This window comes from Protopterus annectens, chromosome 15.part0, assembly GCF_019279795.1.
Source record: "Protopterus annectens isolate FY-2018-M chromosome 15.part0, PAN1.0, whole genome shotgun sequence".
Taxonomy (NCBI): domain Eukaryota; kingdom Metazoa; phylum Chordata; order Ceratodontiformes; family Protopteridae; genus Protopterus; species Protopterus annectens.
The window spans coordinates 111,204,150-111,222,616 of NC_056749.1; the positions used below are offsets into that span (position 1 = coordinate 111,204,150).

Consider the following 18,467-nt stretch of genomic DNA (forward strand, 5'->3'; position numbering starts at 1 on the left):
TTACCATATCTTTTCCAATCAAATTATAAGAATGATATTTGACAAAATGTATAGAGCATCTCCCAAGATGATCTGAATGTTAATGCTATGATGTCAAAGATATCAAACAGGACATGTGTGTTTCAGATATGAGACCCACAGAATTTACTATATGCAACTTGTTTTATTTTTTGTTGATCTGCTGTTGATTTTGTGGTACCCTAGATACTTGTTTTAACCTTTTGGCTATCAACAATTCAGCATGAATTAATACATACCCTCTGTGGGCCTTTCATCATGATTTCACAATCAGTACTCATGTCACCATCCACAAATAGCTCAGAATCTGTATCTTTGTGTACATGGTATATTCAGGAAGATGCCTGTTAGAAATGCTGACTTTGTGTTATTGCCTGTATCATGAGCCTTTGAAAGGTGGTTAATAGTTCTGGGCATTGTCGTACCACAGGAAAGCTTCTGGATCCGCTGATGTGTTAGTCATTGGCCATATTTCGTTTAAGATGTCTACTATCCTGGATTACTGGGACAATTCTTTAGCTGTTTTGTTCCACCTTTTTTACCATGAGTCAGATGACGTTAGCACAGATGACGTCCAGAATCTGATTTCATACAGCAGAGCTGGAATTCAGGAGTTAGAGTTAGACAGTGACAGCGGATAAGGAATGCTTGGCCCACTTTACCTGTAACTTATGGATAAGCTACTGAGCCTAGGTATCCAAATGCTTACTTTGGCTTTTTATTTCTTCGCTCACCTAGCATAAGAGATATCTTATGTCTGACTCTATAAATGTGGACTTGCTCCCTTATTACAGACTGGGAGGCTGCTGTCCACTTTAGGCCACTGACCAAAAAAAATGAATTCTCAGCGAAGACTTCTGACTGGATTCTGCTGCTGATTGCTTCTGCCCATGATCCTTTCTAGGCTACATACGTAGGCAGGAATGGACTTGGATTGGAAATATAATGATTGCACTAATAAAGAAGGCCAAGAAGTTAAAAGTTTTTATTCTGATCCACAACATTCTGTTTTAGAAGAAGGAACAGTGTTTCCTTTTGAAATACATTTTTGTGCCGATGTTTTTCAGTCTTAGCTTCAAGCCTTACATATGCAGAATGTTGCTTTGTGGCTGGCTGGGGTACAACACATGCATTTTTTAGGGAAAAACTGTAATTGAACCTTCTTCTCCTCTCCTTCATCTTTGTTTTGCTACTTTGGATTGTGACTTCTGCTTCGCAAATACGAACAGTGTTTCTGCTTGGGAGACTTTGAACCTGTGAGATAAATGTTTTCCCTCAGAAAACAACTTTATTTGCTTGTACAGCTTTATGTTGGTGTTTACTGAGTTTGCCATCTGATGTGAGGTTCCTTGTGTTTCCTTTCCTTTTTTTTTTGTTTACTTTTTTACAAACATGACTTTTTTCATTCGATCTTATTTTTGGCTAGCATTTTGCTCTGCACATCAGCCTATATCCATTGACTTCAACCCCAAGGCCTGAGTGATTATTTTTCCCCTAAGACCTGGGCCACCTGATGAGAAGAGACCTGTAGCTAAAGCTAGCTAGCTGGGAAACCAGGGCTGTCTGTGGTATGGTGCTATCCATGGTATTCACCGGGATTAACCACCATTATGTTGTCCAAAGGATGAGGTGTATTTGGCACAATGTGGTCAATGTCCAGCATTCTATGTTGGAAAAACCAGTAGAGCCTTTAGAGGCAGAATCAATGAACATATGTCAGATATAAGGCTAAAGAAAAAAACAAATGCCTTGTATAGACACATTGAGTTGCATGGTGGGCATGAATTTAAATTTAGTGTGATACAACAAATTTTTAGGGATGTACAGGGTAATGTTTTAGACCTTCATCTTGATATTAGTGAAATGAGGTGGCAACTAAGGTTGAATGCCACGGTTTTTCCTGGCATCAATGACCACATTAGTATTGCCCCAATTTTAAAATTAAAGCATATTCTTGGGTGATGGGATTATAAGCTTATTGTTTTTATTGTATGTTTTTATTGTATGTCTTGTGTAATTAATATTTATTTCCATTTTTTGTGCTTTTTATTTCACAATTCAGTTTTTTTTAAAGCATTGTTTGAGTGTGTTCAGTTTACTTTAAGTAAGATGGATGCTAATTAATTAATTAGGTAATGATGTCATGACTGGCCTTTTATTTAAGCTTGGATGGTTTGAATTGTTTAGTATTATTCTGAAGAAATCTGAATAAAGAGAAACCTAGGTCAATTCGTTTGTGGTGGTTGATGGTGTCTTGCAGATTCGAGTGCTGGTCATTTGTTTTTATTTTTGGTTTTTATTTGTTCTTCTTGTTGTTCAAATGGAGAGTAGTGGTTCTGGACCAGACATTCTGGGACTGTTGGAACGTATCAATCAGCAACTGGCTGAGCACACTGTTCAAATTAAGCAGCTAGTGGACAAGCAACAAAGTGGTCGCAATTTTGGTGCCTGCTTGGGGTCTTCATGTTTGCCACCTGTTCAAACTGCTTCCAGAGGTATGGTGGCTGAAGGACCTTGTTCCAGCCTCCCTGAGGTGAACACCAGTGTGGGGACTCAAAGTTCGTTAATGAGGAGTAAAAGTGCAGCGGAAGATTCTGGCAACTTGGATGTTATGCGATGGAAAGTCAATAAATACAATTTTCAGCAGAATGGGATGGTGCTCAATACAGGGAGGGCCGTTTATAAGCCCTTAGTTGAGCACTTGAAGGATTTTGAAAATAAATTGTTTTCCATGAAGAAGTTGCAAATTGAGAACTGTTGTCTGCATAAGAATATTGAGTTGGGCTTGGTCCCCCGGGGTTTACATACCTGGAAGTATCCTAACGGTATTGAAGGTAAAAATGACATGTTAGATGAAGTTCATAAACTGTATGATAGAACGGGACTGGAGCTTATGAACATCATTATTAAATACAATGATCAGGTGATTGCTCGTTATTTGGCTGAATTGGAGGGTGAAAATGAAAATATAACGGCTGATTTGAACTTTGATCTTTATTTTACAAATTACACGAACATGTTGGCCAGTGCTGATTCGCACTGTGCGATTATTTATGAGAGAAAATCTCATAAAATTGTACGTGACACCAATGAATACAGGCATAAAAAAGTGTACCCGCTTTCTGAAGGAAACTGTGCATTTCGGACTCGCCCACCCAATCAGGAATCGGATGGTGAAGAGGAAGTGACGAGAATGGCCGGTAGTACTAATACGGGAGTGGTAGAGGAGGAATTCCCTTTAGAAGGAGGTCCAAGACGCTCAGAGAGGATAAAGGGTCGCAGTCAAATGAATCAGCGTCAAGGAGGTGGCAAAGTCAACGAGTTTCAGAAGCAGGGTGCAAGGCCGAAAGGGAGGTTTCATTCCCAACAACAGCGCAATGGCGGTCGGACCGAATGGAGAAGGTAGTTCTGAATGGCCTGGTATTTTTTGAAGGTGAGGTTTTCAATCATCTAAATTATGGCAACAATTCTGCTCTTCAGTCGCAAATGAATGATATTGACATTGAAAAGCGTATTTGGGTGGATGCCACTCCAATTGATCAAACTGACATTGTTGGTTTTGAAGATGGTATCTGTACAAATGAAGTAGACATTTGTAACGTGGATTTTGAAGTGACATTTTTGAACGATAGTAGGGACATTGATTTGGACTTTAATGGGATTTTGGGTGAAAATAATGCATGTAATAATTCATCCTGTTTGCTTACAGGGGGCAAAATGGATCATTTGTTTGGTGATTTTGGTGCTCATGTTTCATCTGAATATTCATTTGTTATGAATGAAGGGCCTAAAGTTTGTATTAATACTGAAATGGCTGGTAACATGGATGTTCATGGGGTAGTTGATGTTCCGATAATGGGGACTAGTGACATCATTGTAGAACCTAATGAAATTTCTTATATTGGTGAATTATTGGGTGATAATGCCGGCTCATTAGTTTTTTCAGCTGATCGTGGGCAGATTGAGTTAAACGCTGATTTAAGCATTTATTTGGCATCTGGTATTTCACCTGAAAGGAATAATAAACTTATTTGTTCTGCTTGTGAATGCATGGATGTTCCCATTGGCAGTGTTGATGGGAGTATTGGTGGGGATATTGAACAGTTAATTCAGATTGCAGATGAGCATTTAAGAATAGGTAATGGCGACTGTATTAGTAACCCTGTGGTTGTTTGCAACAGCCATGGTGATTATAAAGTTTATAACTTTTCTGGTAAGGTTATTGATATAGGTCATGTTGAATTATTGTCAAAGGGAATCACCTTTGTTCCCCTTGTGAGGGGTAATTTAACTGACATTTTAATTGATTTAAAGTTATTAACAAGGAAGATGAATTTGAAGTTGATGTTTCAAGATGTAGTTGAAGGCAAAGGGAAGTTTTAAGAAAGCCCAGTAGGTTCATGCCTCTTTCCAACAATACAGTTGGGTTGTTTGAGAAGGTTTGTGAACTTGACATTAGGGATTATATTAATAGGAGTAAGACTGCCTGTGGATTTGAGGCATTTAGTAAGGCAAACAATTTAACTAAGGATGAATATGGTTTGTTAAATGAGTTGATTAGGGATAGGTCTATTAGATTTATGAAGCCCGATAAGGGCAGTGGTTTAGTTGTCATGGATAGAAATGATTATAGTAATCATATGTTAATTATGTTAAATGGAGACACCTATGAGGAAAGTAGCTTAAATCAAGTCAATATTGCCTATTCTAAGGTGGATTTGTTAGTGGAGGATTTATTAATGCAAGGGCAAATTGATGAATTATAGTATTCTTTCATAAATAATGAGTATCCTGTGGTGAGTAGTATCTTTGGGATCCCTAAGATACATAAGGGGCTAGAGGATGTTAAGTTCAGGCCTATTGTAGATGGTAAACGTAGTAAAACTTGTTTTATAAGTAAATTTTTGGACTACCATTTGCAAAACGGGATCAAATTATTTGATTATATCACCAAGGATTCTTGGCAATTTTTGGAAAAGTTAAGGACTGTAGAAATTAATGACAACATTATTTTGGTTACTATTGATGTCGTCAATCTTTTTTCTGTTATACCTAATGATATAGGATTAGAATGGTTAGAGCGGCAACTTCTCAAAACTGGGCTGTATGATCAGGATCGTATAAATGTGCTTGTTACCTTGATGGAGATAGTTTTAAATGACAATTTCATCTTCTTTGAGGGACATTATTTTAAGCAAGTCACAGGTGTTGCTATGGGGGGCGGCTTGCGCCCCCATTTATGCAAATTATATTATGCCTTTTTGGGAGCAGGAATATGTTTTTGCAAGCAGGTTTAAGTCCAAGATTCGGCACTACACCTGTTTTTTAGATGATTTGTTTATAGTATGGGAAGGTAGTGTCAAAGATGTTAATTGTTTTGTTGAGTATATTAATGATACAGTGTACTTCTTGAAGTTTACCCATGCCTTCAGTAAACAGGGGATCACATATTTAGATGTTAATTTGAAAATAGATCCCATTGAGCACACTTTAATATCTACCATCCACAGGAAAGCAACTTTTTCCAATTCATATCTTAGTTATTCTAGCTAGCACCCTGACCATCAGAAAAAAGCAATTATTAAAGGTCAAATGGAAAAGTTAAGGACTGTAGAAATTAATGACAACATTATTTTGGTTACTATTGATGTCGTCAATCTTTTTTCTGTTATACCTAATGATATAGGATTAGAATGGTTAGAGCGGCAACTTCTCAAAACTGGGCTGTATGATCAGGATCGTATAAATGTGCTTGTTACCTTGATGGAGATAGTTTTAAATGACAATTTCATCTTCTTTGAGGGACATTATTTTAAGCAAGTCACAGGTGTTGCTATGGGGGGCGGCTTGCGCCCCCATTTATGCAAATTATATTATGCCTTTTTGGGAGCAGGAATATGTTTTTGCAAGCAGGTTTAAGTCCAAGATTCGGCACTACACCTGTTTTTTAGATGATTTGTTTATAGTATGGGAAGGTAGTGTCAAAGATGTTAATTGTTTTGTTGAGTATATTAATGATACAGTGTACTTCTTGAAGTTTACCCATGCCTTCAGTAAACAGGGGATCACATATTTAGATGTTAATTTGAAAATAGATCCCATTGAGCACACTTTAATATCTACCATCCACAGGAAAGCAACTTTTTCCAATTCATATCTTAGTTATTCTAGCTAGCACCCTGACCATCAGAAAAAAGCAATTATTAAAGGTCAGATGGTCAGGGCTTCCAGAATGGTTAGTGATGAATTGGAATTTTTGAGGGAGGTAGATTTCATTATGAGTATGTTCATTAGGAGAGGTTATCCTGAAGGTATGTGTAAAGTTATAGCAGAGGAGGTAAAGCGAAAGAGAGTTGATGGTATGTATTGGTCGTTATTAAAGGGAAGAATGAGTAATGACCCTATAATTATGGGTGTAGAGGACAATGGTGATATAGCTAATGCTAAAAATGGTGGAAACAAAGCACCATCGGCGAATGCTAGTAAGGGGGGCCAGGAATGTGGCCTTTACTTTATTACTACTTATTCGTTTGATGCACTAAACATTAGGGACATAGTTTTTAATAATTGGAAGTTACTTAGGCTTGATAATTTGGTATGGGAAAAGTTGGGTAGTCGTCCTAAATGTGTTTTCAGGAAGGCAAGATCATTTAAGCAATTATTAGAGAAGGGTGACAGTTTTTTTAACCCAACTGGTAGGCCTATTGGAAATTTTAAATGTGGTAGATGTAGTGTGTGTCATCTTGTATTGCCCACGGACTCTAAGTTGTATGTGGCTGGTGTTTCTATTAGGCTATATGGACACTTTGACTGTTATACTAAAAATGTGGTGTATTTGGCACAATGTAGTCAATGTCCAGCATTCTATGTTGGAAAAACCAGTAGAGCCTTTAGAGACAGAATCAACGAACATATGTCAGATATAAGGCTAAAGAAAAAAACAAATGCCTTGTACAGACACATTGAGTTGCATGGTGGGCATGAATTTAAATTTAGTGTGATACAACAAATTGTTAAGGATGTACAGGGTAATGTTTTAGACCTTCATCTTGATATTAGTGAAATGAGGTGGCAACTAAGGTTGAATGCCACGGTTTTTCCTGGCATCAATGACCACATTAGTATTGCCCCAATTTTAAAATTAAAGCATATTCTTGGGTGATGGGATTATAAGCTTATTGTTTTTATTGTATGTTTTTATTGTATGTCTTGTGTAATTAATATTTATTTCCATTTTTTGTGCTTTTTATTTCACAATTCAGTTTTTTTTAAAAGCATTGTTTGAGTGTGTTCAGTTTACTTTAAGTAAGATGGATGCTAATTAATTAATTAGGTAATGATGTCATGATTGGCCTTTTATTTAAGCTTGGATGGTTTGAATTGTTTAGTATTATTCTGAAGAAGTCTGAATAAAGACGAAACCTAGGTCAATTCGTTTGTGGTGGTTGATGGTGTCTTGCTGATTCGAGTGCTGGTCATTTGTTTTTATTTTTAGCATTATCAAGTCACACTACCTGCACTCATATGCCTGGAAGTTGTACACCTGTCAGGCTCACTAACTGTTAGTGTGTTTACCCCTTGTTTTGTAAATACACTGCCCTGTTACACCCAAGTTTTTCAAATTTGAAACCAGAAGATTTACATAGCGTATTGATTTATTAATTTTTAACTAGGTTGATCCTACTAAGAGAGAGGCCCTTTATAGCACAGGCCCTCAGGAAACAGTCACTACATGTAGAAACGAGTATGTTGCAATTATAAGAATGTTAATAAGCATCCATTGTATATGGTGAATTACTGAGATCAAATAAAAAGTAGTCCCTTTAAAACAAATCCAGCATTAATTGACAATAAATTGATATCAGTTCACAGGTGGACACATGCCTATTTAACTCTTTGGAGTCCAGTGTTCGGTTGAACCTACCTTGGAAAATACACAGCAGTTACATAAGGCTTAGGCTAAAGAGTAGTATGAATGTTTCAATTATCTGGGCAATTTTCCTTCTCAACCCAGTTTTTGGGGTGTAGTGTTTGAGGATTATCTGATATTTCTAATTTTTACTCAAGCAGGTACAGCTTGCATTGCCCTTTTTGCCTTTTTCACTCATTGTATTACTTACACAAACACACACACACACACACACACACACACACACACACACACGCACACACACACACACATGCATGAACACACAACCACACACACAAACACACACGTACACACATCACATAGTCCTCCCTACACTTATGTGTATACATACACACAGATGTACGTGTCCACATGCGCACACATGCAAACAACGTGCTGTCTCCCTTATATCCTGCACCTTATTACCTAGGACAGAACTAAAGAGCAGGTATGCTCGCCTGTACCTGTGACCAGATGTCCCTGTAGTATATACAAAGTAGCTGTACTGGTACCGGTAATGGCTATAACAATGTTAAACGATGTTCCATTGTACAGCATTTCCATGACTTCAGTGTTACATAGCTATAACTTGATGACAGAGTTCTTAATTTGAGATGGTGTTGTATCAGTGTCTTGTTTTACAGAAATCAGCGAGTATTACTACCTTAATTTCCAGTCATACAATGCATTTAACTTTATTCTTTCTCTTTTAGGTACATAATGGCTGTAAAGAACAGCTAGGAAAGAAATGCCCTCTGGGACAGTGTAAGATGTCAGTCATTCCTCCTGCGGCATTACACAGCATTGATTCAGAAGGTATGTGCACACAGGCAGGTGTTGGAGTTTGGCACTACAGATTGCAACAGTGCCCACCAAAAAGAGGGAATACCAGGCTGCTTATAATGTAACTGAATCAGACTAGATGCATGCAGTGACCTCTTTCATTACAGAAACCGGTGCCTTCACTCAGAACATTATTTCAGACATGACTGCTTGTAAATGAAATTTAGATTCTAGAAAATTAAACAATTATGCTTCAAAGCAGATGAAAACAGAACAGTTTGGATTAAGGTATTCTATGTAAAAGAACTTGCTTGCAGAAAAAAACATCACAATGCCACCTTAAGCTTTCCACTCGTGTTGGTCCTGAAGACAATTTACTTTAGAAATTCAAAACCTCATCTCTTTTGGTAAAACAAACTTATGATTTTCTTAATGTACTAATAAAACAAAAAGATTATTTTATACCTCAATGAGTTTGACAATTTGCTGGACACACAGTTTGCAGAACAGCACTAACGGAAGGTCAGTGCAATGGAAAACCACATGGCCTGCCATATGTCTCCCAGCATATAAATATGCCAGGATGGAAGATTTTTTCCACCTGCAGTCTCTAAAATGTGCTCATTTTTCCCTTCCAAGGTTACCACAATGACAGTACTGCTAGCGGTAATAAAGTGTGTCTGTGGTATCCTGAATAACTAGTAGAAGAGATTCTGTAGCCCCAGTATATACCCCCCCATACTCCATTTAAACATCCCATACAGAAGACTATTGAATAATAATCAGAGGTCATGCACTCGTTAATTACAAAGTGCTTCCACCGAGTCATGCCTTGAATCTGTAGCATAGTCAGAATCTGAAGTTTTGGTATCCTGCAGCCAGTAAATCATGCTCTGATGAATTATTAAACTTACAGTTACCTGTATTCCTGTCTCACTGTTTTAATGTGTACTGTAAACCAAAGATCTGCTAAGTTGTATTTATTTATTTACTTACTAATGATTTGTTGACTGGGTAGGTGGGCTGGACTATTCACCATTTTCAGCCAGGAACAAGGCTCCACAAACTAAAGGATATAAAGACTGAAATGGACAGATAAGATGGAATAATAAACACATAAATGGGCAAAACGAATTGCCCCATTGCTGTAGATATAGCATGGCATATATATCATACAATAGAAGTTAACAGTAAACAATCATTAACTCATAGGTTGGTACAATGTATATACAAAAATTACAGTTCGATATTAATGAGTCGAAGGTAGTTATCCATTGCCCCATTAGCACTTTTAGATGGATTTGTTAGAGAGATGTTTCATGGAGCGTTTTTGAAGTCTTTTAGAGTGGATATTTTCTGAAATTTCAGCAGGTCAGTGGGTACCGGAGGCAGGACCTAGATGGGAAAAAGCATTTTCATCCGTTTTAGTTTTGAAGGGTAGCCTGATAAGTGTAATATCATTTTACTGGCTGTTTTCTTAAACAGTAGCTTTGTTCCCTTAATGCTATTTATAACTTAGAAGGAAGAAGTCACCATGTTATAGTATTTTGAAGAGAAGACAACTGAACAGGTAAGACGCTCTAAAAGTTACACGTAGCCAATGAAGATCCATAAGGAGGTTACAGTGGTGCGTATAAGAATCTGCCAGTATTTTGTATCATATGAATCATTTTTGTGTTGTAGGAGAAGTGCAGAGATAGCAAGGGTGACCATAGTCACATCTGGGTAGAAATACATTTGTTGCAGTAACAGACCCTACTAAGGACAGATGAGAGATCTTATAACAAAGTTTAAGAGGAGGGGAGAGAGAGGGGAGGTGGGGGAGAGAATTTTATTTGTAATGTTGTCTGTGTAGGTTTTGAAAGTATCAGGTATTTGCAGTCTATGACATTTGGGGTAGTATTACCTGTAGTATTTTTAAATAGTGTAACAGATAACATGGCTACTTTTGGGTAGAGATTATAAATAGCATTACGTGGGTTTTAGCAAGACTAAGCAGAAGTTAGCTGAATGAAGTCCAAGGGCATAGTTTACAGACATTTGTTTGTAACTGAGCTTGTAGGTCCAGTGGAGGATTTATTGTCTTCCAAGATTACAATATCACCTGCAGATAGACTGAGATTTAGATGTTCAGTTATATCACTGATAATTAGAAAAAGGGAGCCAGATGAGATCCCTGGGATACTCCAGTCTTGAGGAGGTCAGTTGTAGAAAAGTGATTGTCTCATAAATTTAATATGGTTTTGTTACCAAAGGTTTGCCTTTTGGAGTTTTTGTAGTAATAGTTTATGGTTGACAGTCTTGAATGCTCAAGTCATATCAATAAAGACTGCTACTGTAATAAGTTCCTCATTCATATTACAACAAATATTATTGGTTGCAGAATGTTTAACAGTAGATGTACCTAAGGCACTGTGAAAACTATATTGCTGATCCACCGGTAGACTGTAACCATTAATGTGCTTGAATAACTGTTTATATAGTAGTTTTCCAAATATTTTTGCACTTGGGCAGAGATTTGAGATGGGACAAAAGTATTTGGGTGAGGGGACCTTGGGAAGTGGAAGGATAAGAGCATGTTTGACAGAATGAGGAACAATCCCTGATGTAAGTGAGAGAGCAAATATATGAGTAAGTAGTTTAGCAATGAATTTGGTTGCTCTCAGGAGGTCGTTAGGCTGTAAGGCATAGATATTGGCTGAGGATGATTTTAGGTTGGGTAAAAAGCTTTTTTATTTAATTAGTGGTACTTTCCGAGGTAGAATGTGTCTGGTCACTCAGCTAAGGAGTAGAATCTGCTTCCAATAGAGTAGTACTAGTAGAAGAAAATTTTTCAGTAAAGTCTTGAAATGAGGTCTTCAAATGTATTTGCATCCTTCTGTGAAGTTTGACGTTGATAATGAGGGGACTAGAACGGTGTAGCTGGAAGGAGTTAGTGACTGGCCCTGTAAGATGTTTATGCTCTTCTAGAAGAGCTTAGGATTATTAGTGGTGACTGACGTTTTGCCTCAAATATTGTGATTGCTATTCTAGTGGCCATTCCAAAACAAGGGCAAATTTGGTGGAGGGGAGGTTAATTGGATTTGGTTTCCAGTTTTTCCAGGCATGGTCCTTTTCTTTCATAATTGCTAATAGGTCTGAATTTAACAATGGACAGAGTTGACCTCAGAGTCTTTTTTGGATACTAAGGAATATTGAATTTGTATATTAGAAATGGTCGAGCTGAAGTTCGTAGGTTGGTACTAGGCTATAGGCCCTAGGGCCTATTGACTGACATGATCCCCGGGGTGAATTTCCTATCTCCCATCCAATCATCAAGGTTCCTTTTGAAGAGGGCCAAAGATGCACTCTGCTTGACATGTATTGGCAGTCTATTCCAGAGTCTGGGGAGTCTCTGGGTCAGGAACGTATCCCTCCAGCATGTTTTGTTCACTGTGATGACAAGGTTTAGATCCCTGGAGCGTGTGGCTCTGAGGGATTGGGATTTCTTTAAGTGTAGCATGTCCAACAGCTCTGGGTTTGACATGGCCTTGTATGTTAAGCAGAGATTGCCTCTGAGTAGACGATATGCGACAGAGTATAGGTGGAGTTTTTTTAGACAGACAGCATAGGGCATCTGCTTTAGGCCTGTGATTCTTTTAGTGAGGTATTTCTGTGGCCTTTCCAGTTGTTGCAGATGTCTTGAGAGGTACATACCAAATGGGGTGTTGCATTCTATAATGGGTCTTAAGAGGGATGAGTACAGTGGGACAATGACCTCCTTTTTTTCTGAATGAAAAGCCCTTAGTGATGAGGTGTGCCACATAGAAGGATTTCCTGACTGTTGTGGCGATGTGGTTATCGAAGGTGAGACCACTGTCCATCTGTGTCCCTAAGTCTCTTATTACACTTTCGGTGTTTAGTGTACTGCCACCTATGTGGTAATTCACGGGTACATGTTTTTTTCCCAAAGGGGATAACTATACAATTCTTGGCATTGAGCTTGAGCCCATGGCTCTGGCACCAAGCATCTGTTTCTGTAAGGCCCTTTTGTAGACTATCCACATCATTTGGGGGTTAAATAATGGCTCCCAGTTTGCAGTCATCTGCGAACTTTGTTAGCCAGAGTCCCTTAGTGTTGGCCTGTACTTCAGACAAGTAGATGCCAAACAAGTGCGGTCCCAGGGCTGAACCCTGAGGTACTCCACTTGTCACTTGTCTGGAGCTGGATTTGGAGTCAGCTACTTTTACAGTGTGGGTTCTGTCAGTAAGCCAGTTGGCAACCCATTGCGTGACATAGGGATTAATGTCCAGCTTAGTAAGTTTATCTGTGATTCCAGAGTGGGGGTGGTGTCAAAGGCCTTGGCGAGGTCCAGATAGGCTGTGTGGACAACCGTGCCCTTGTCCACGGCTCTGGAGACTGATTCGAAGTCAGTCAGGTTCAGGAGACAAGATTGGCCCTTCATGAACCCAAACTGCATGGGGTCCAGTGTTTGAAGGTTGCCAATGTCTTTGTTTATAAGTTCCATGATAATACATTCCGTGGCCTTACAGATCAGGCTCATCAGACTGATGGGGCGGTAGTTCCCGGGATCCAAGATGGATCCCCCCCTTGTGGAGTGGGATAACTGCAGCTGTGCGCCACTCAGTGGGCACGAAGCCTGAGGTGAGGCTATGATTAAACATGGCACTTAGTGAGGTGACAGTTCATTTTGTAGTTCATGTAGTACTCAGCCTGGAATGTCGTTTGGTCCCAAGGATGCTGTATTTTTAGCTTTGGAGAGTGTGTTTTTTTACCTGCGTGGCCATTATTACCGGAATTTGGCAATCTTTCGGTATTGAGATGGGGCCCTTTATGGGGTGAGAGGGGGGGTGAAGTTTACACTGAATCGATCTGCCAGGATATTGGCAATATCCTTGGGATCAGTATATTTAATGCCATTCTGTTGTAGCTCAGAGCAGATCTGAGCATTGCCATTTAGATTCTTGCCATAGCTATAGAATGCCTTGTAGTTGTCTATGGAATCTTTGGCAATTTTATTTTCGTAACTAGCTTTGGAGGATTTTATGATGGATCTCAGCTTTTTACTGAGGCTGGTAAGGGAGTTTTTTGCTCTTTTCTGCAGCAGTTTCTTCCTTTTGTTGTAAAGTTTGTTTATGGCAAGGGACCACCAGATTGGCTTCCTTTTTTTGGAGGAGAGCGTCTTGGTTCTATTGGGGATGGCACGATTCATGCACAAGTGGATGTGCTCGTACGGTGCCTTAGTATAGGATTCAGCAGTCGAACTTTCAGTTCCCATCTGCATGGGTGTCATGAAGTTTGTCACTTCTGACTTGAGTAGCATGAAGTTGGCTTTGGAGAAGTTTTTTATGGAGGTTTCCTTACTGGGGGTGGGGGTGGGATGTGGATGTCAAGAGTGATTAGCTTATGGTCAGACCTAACCAATGATGGGGTGACCATAGGTGTGGAGCATCGATTTCCTATGTTGGTAATGACCAGGTCTAGGATATTGGAGCCCCTGGTGGGACTAAGGATTAGTTGATCCAGAGAATTGGAATTTATGAATTCCAAGAACCGTTGGGCAAAGGTGTTGGTACATGAGTAGTTTTCCCAGTTAATGGCAGGGTAGTTGAAATCACCCAGTATTAGGGTGTTTGGTTGTATCTTAATATTTTCCAGTATGTTTAGAAAGGTGTAGTGAGACTCTTGGGTCATGGTGGGGGATCTATAGCAAGCTACAATTTGGATTGCAGTCTTACCTAGTGTTAGTTGCACCTGGAGAATTTCAAACGCATTGTGTTGGGCAACTAGCCTGATGTTGTGAATATCCTTGGTGAATATGGACACTCATCCACCTTTAGTGTTTTGGTCCTGGTTTGGTGGCCGAAAAATGTGGTAAGACTTGTAGCCTGGTATTGCAGGAGTGCTCCCTAGAGCCTTGAACCAGGTCTCAGTTACTGCATAGATATTGATGTTCTCCATTTTTTAGGAGTGCTTTGAGAGAGTGCATTTTGAGGTTTAGACTTCTAGCATTGAGTAGCATTACCTTCGGATTTTGCATGCTTGTACCTGTTACAGTGGTGGTTTTGTCCTTTGAACTTTGCCTAAAAAGGGCACTATAGAGGTGGCAAGAGCCTTAGACAGTAACCTGAATCCCAGGGCCGACAGGTGCAGACCATCTCTGGCAAAACATCATAGTCTGTTGATCATGTCGTCCCAGGCAGACAGATACTGGATCTCCTTTGAATGACACCAGAAGCTTAGCCAATTGTTGATTTTGTTCTTGTACTGTGGTATAATTCTGGGCAAAGGCAGGATACTACTCAGGGCTAGAGTCATAACCTGCATGGACCACATGATCTGAGAGCTCTTCCATGTCTCTTTTCATGTAGTCCAGGGAGATACGTCTCAAGTCATTCACTCCAACATGGACAATGACAGAGTCATATCTGTACTTGTTGTGGAGTGACTTGAGTGCATGCGTTATGTGGATCCTGGCACCCGACACGCAGCTGACTGTAATTTTCTCCTTGTTCAGCCTGGTGAGTTGGACATCAGTGTGTCTGACTATAGAGTTATCTATGACTAAAGTGTTGGGTACGTTGTCTTGCCTTAGGGGCTGTTGGGTGGCACACTGGTGTTGTAAGCTATGTGACACTTTGGTTGTGATTGACATTTGTTTGCATTTTAGCTTTGGAGGTCCTTGTTGCTTGGGTAGGTTACTGTTAAGGGCATCCACGTATGTGGGTTTAGTGTTGCTATGTGTGGGTGTTGGTGGTGAGGGTTTAGAAGGGCTATGTGTTGCTTGAGGTGTAGTGCTGGTGTTAACCTTCTCCTCTTGACTGTCTAGCACAATCTTGGGTGGAGAGAGCTTTGCTTCCAGTTTGGCTATGTAAGTGCATCCCTTGCAGGTTGTAGTGTTGGGTGGTAGGAGGAGAGGATTGTCTGTGTACTTGAGGCAGTTGCTGCATTGCGCCAGTATGCCCAGATTCATCAGGTGGACAAGAGAAATCACTGGAAGCCAGGAGCGGCTCAGGCTACAGGACTGCAGCACCCCCAGCTGCACAAAGGAAAATAAATTAATAAAAAACAAAATAAAACATAAATAAAAACAAACACAAGTACCCAAAACTCGTGCATGCACACTCGCAGTATTTCCCAAGTCCAGAACTCGCGTGTGCACACTCGCAGCATTTCCCGAGTCTGGAACTCATACATGAGCATTTGTGGCAATTTCCCGAGTCCCGACTGCTACTGAACCAGTCCGGAGCATGCTCACAGATCCAGACTGCTGGTAAGACAGTCCGGACTTGGAAGACAGTCTGCAACAGCAAAGATCCCGGAAGTCTATGCAATTACAACTGGATAGACTGGAAGGGGATCAGTCTGCAGGCTGGAGCCTGCTCTCACGGGAAGGACAGGACTTTGGCTGTCTCGCGGGGGTTTTGTGTTTGAAACTGGAGCTTTGGCATTAACAAATGCGGCTGCTTTGGACTGGAAGCAGGTACTACTTGTTTATACTAACGGAAAGGTGTGTGTGTGTGTGTGTGTGTGTGTGTGTGTGTGTGTGTGTGTGTGTGTGTGTGTGTGTGTAAAATGCCCCTGTCAGGAAATATACCTGGTGGCTAGACTCAAACCCTGTACCTTAGGAGTAGGTAGCAAGAGCTTGAATTCCCTGCCCACCACCACTTCTGAAATGTTTGCCTCATTTTTGTTCTGTTCCTCATAAAAATCTGTGTTTTTTCTGGATTTTGAATTCACTAAATAATGACAGGCATTTGAATTTCAGACTTCCTATTCTTCAGAAAGTACATGGTAACAGAAAGCCTTGTATTCTAGCAATTTTCTGTTTATATCATCAATATTTGAAGTTTGTCCCTATTTTTGGGATCATATTCCCCCATTATTGGCTTTGTCCAGGTTTTTTGTGTTAACAGGTTGAGATCTATTGTGATAACTGAATTCACTGGATATGTTTAGGGGCTGTATTTTCTCATTATTGGCTTTGTCTAGGTGTTTTGGGCTAAGAAGTTGAGAGCTATGGTGAGAACTGAATTCACTAAATGATAGACATTTAAGTTTCAGTCTAACTGTCTTTCATGAAACAGCTGATTTGGCATATTGGTATTTTGTTCTGACTGTAATGCACAGGGCCCTGGGTTCAAGACTTGGCAGTGAAATGAATGGTGGTAACACAGCATTTTATTCTAACAACTTTCCAAGATTATGCAAGCAATGTTTAAAATGTGTCCCTATCTTTTGGGCTTTTGTCCCCCCTCCAATAAATTTTGGCTTTTTCCAGATTTCTTGTGCTTCAAAGTTGAGAGATACAGTTTAGTGCCAAGTGCATTTTACAAGGAGCTGAGAGCTTGAAGAGAAGTTTAGTGCTGCTTATGCTGTGGCTGCTTGTGTTGTTAATAGCACAACATATAGTGTACTTGCTTTTGATGCAGAAAACTGTGGGTACTACCCCCACACTATATATATGCATTACTATACTGTGTTGTACTTTTAAAGGGGGTGGATGCTGCAATCCTGAGAATGTCCTCTTTGGCGGAGATACCTAGTAATGATGAACCTGTTATCAGTTTGCCATCCATTCCCTATTGCAATATTACTAGCTTATCATTTTTTAATGTAGCATAGGCAATTTATTCCTCAAGAGCAACATGCACTTTATTTGTAGATGAAACAATGAAATATAAAGTTGTGTTCTGGCATCAACCTCTTCATTAGTTACAGATCTTTTTAATGTGGAATTATTTAGATGGCTTTTACTTCTGCAGAGATTGTACATATTTACTGATACTGGTGGATTGTAGAAGTTTGAGTAGACTTTTATGCTGAAAATGTTCTGAATTGGGCAGTTTTGTCATTATTGGTGCATGCATTTTGTTTCATTGTTTACTGGAAAAATGTTCAAAACAATACATTTAAAATGGCCTCTAACAACTGTACTGCATTATACAATGAATATAATTTAATACAGTCAGGAAGGTGTATCAAAGAACACATGTATGTTTCCTGTGCAAGGGGCCTATGCTTTGAAAACAGCCCAAGTTAATCTTTATCTGCCACTGGCCAGATGTATTTTCTTTGAATGTGGGTTTTGATGCTATTTCAATGAATGTGAGTTTCAAGGGCAGATATGTTTTAATGCTAAGTCTATTTTCATTGTGAAACTGCATTGCTTTGTTTAGCAGATGTCTATTAGTGTTTGTGCTGTAAAATGTAAAATATAACTTTTAAATGAAATCCAAATCATCGTAGAAGTAAAGCAGTGTGCACATTACAGTGTTTATGGTAAATGGGGTGAAATAGCCAAGTAATGGGAATTGGAATAGCTGCAGGGGGAAGTCTCATTCAACCATGATTTTGTGAGGGGAGAAGGGCGGCAAACTCAGCCCTGGCTGAACTGTACCTCTGCACTGTACAGATTTTTGCAGAATGAATAGATTTTTGCTTCTTATTTTTGGTTTGTTCCTCATAACATTTCTGGCAAATCATTTAGGAATGAAATCACTAAATAATGACAGACATTGAGTTTCAGACTTCGTACCCTTCAGAAAAATGCATGCTAAAGCAAGACCTGTTGTTCTGTCAACTGTTTAAGTTTATACAAGAACAATTTTAGTACTGTTTGCATGTTCCCCCGATATATTTGGCCTTTTCCAGATTTCCTGCATTAAGAGGTTGAGAGGTATGAGCAAATAAATCACTTTATAGAATTAGGTATATCCAAACCTCTCAACTGTCCCCGATTTTGGCTCAAAATGT

At 39.4% G+C, this 18,467-nt stretch overlaps 1 protein-coding gene across 3 annotated transcripts in view; it reads left to right on the forward strand.

Moving 5' to 3' along the window:
* Window positions 1-18,467, forward strand: part of LOC122789976 (diacylglycerol kinase delta-like) — a 1,345,205-nt gene that overhangs the window by 1,111,536 nt on the left and 215,202 nt on the right. For all 3 annotated transcript variants that reach the window (XM_044057484.1, XM_044057483.1, XM_044057482.1), the window contains exon 8: window positions 8,641-8,743. In XM_044057484.1, coding sequence (XP_043913419.1) covers window positions 8,641-8,743 — 103 coding nt within the window. The remainder of the gene's footprint in view (window positions 1-8,640; window positions 8,744-18,467) is intronic.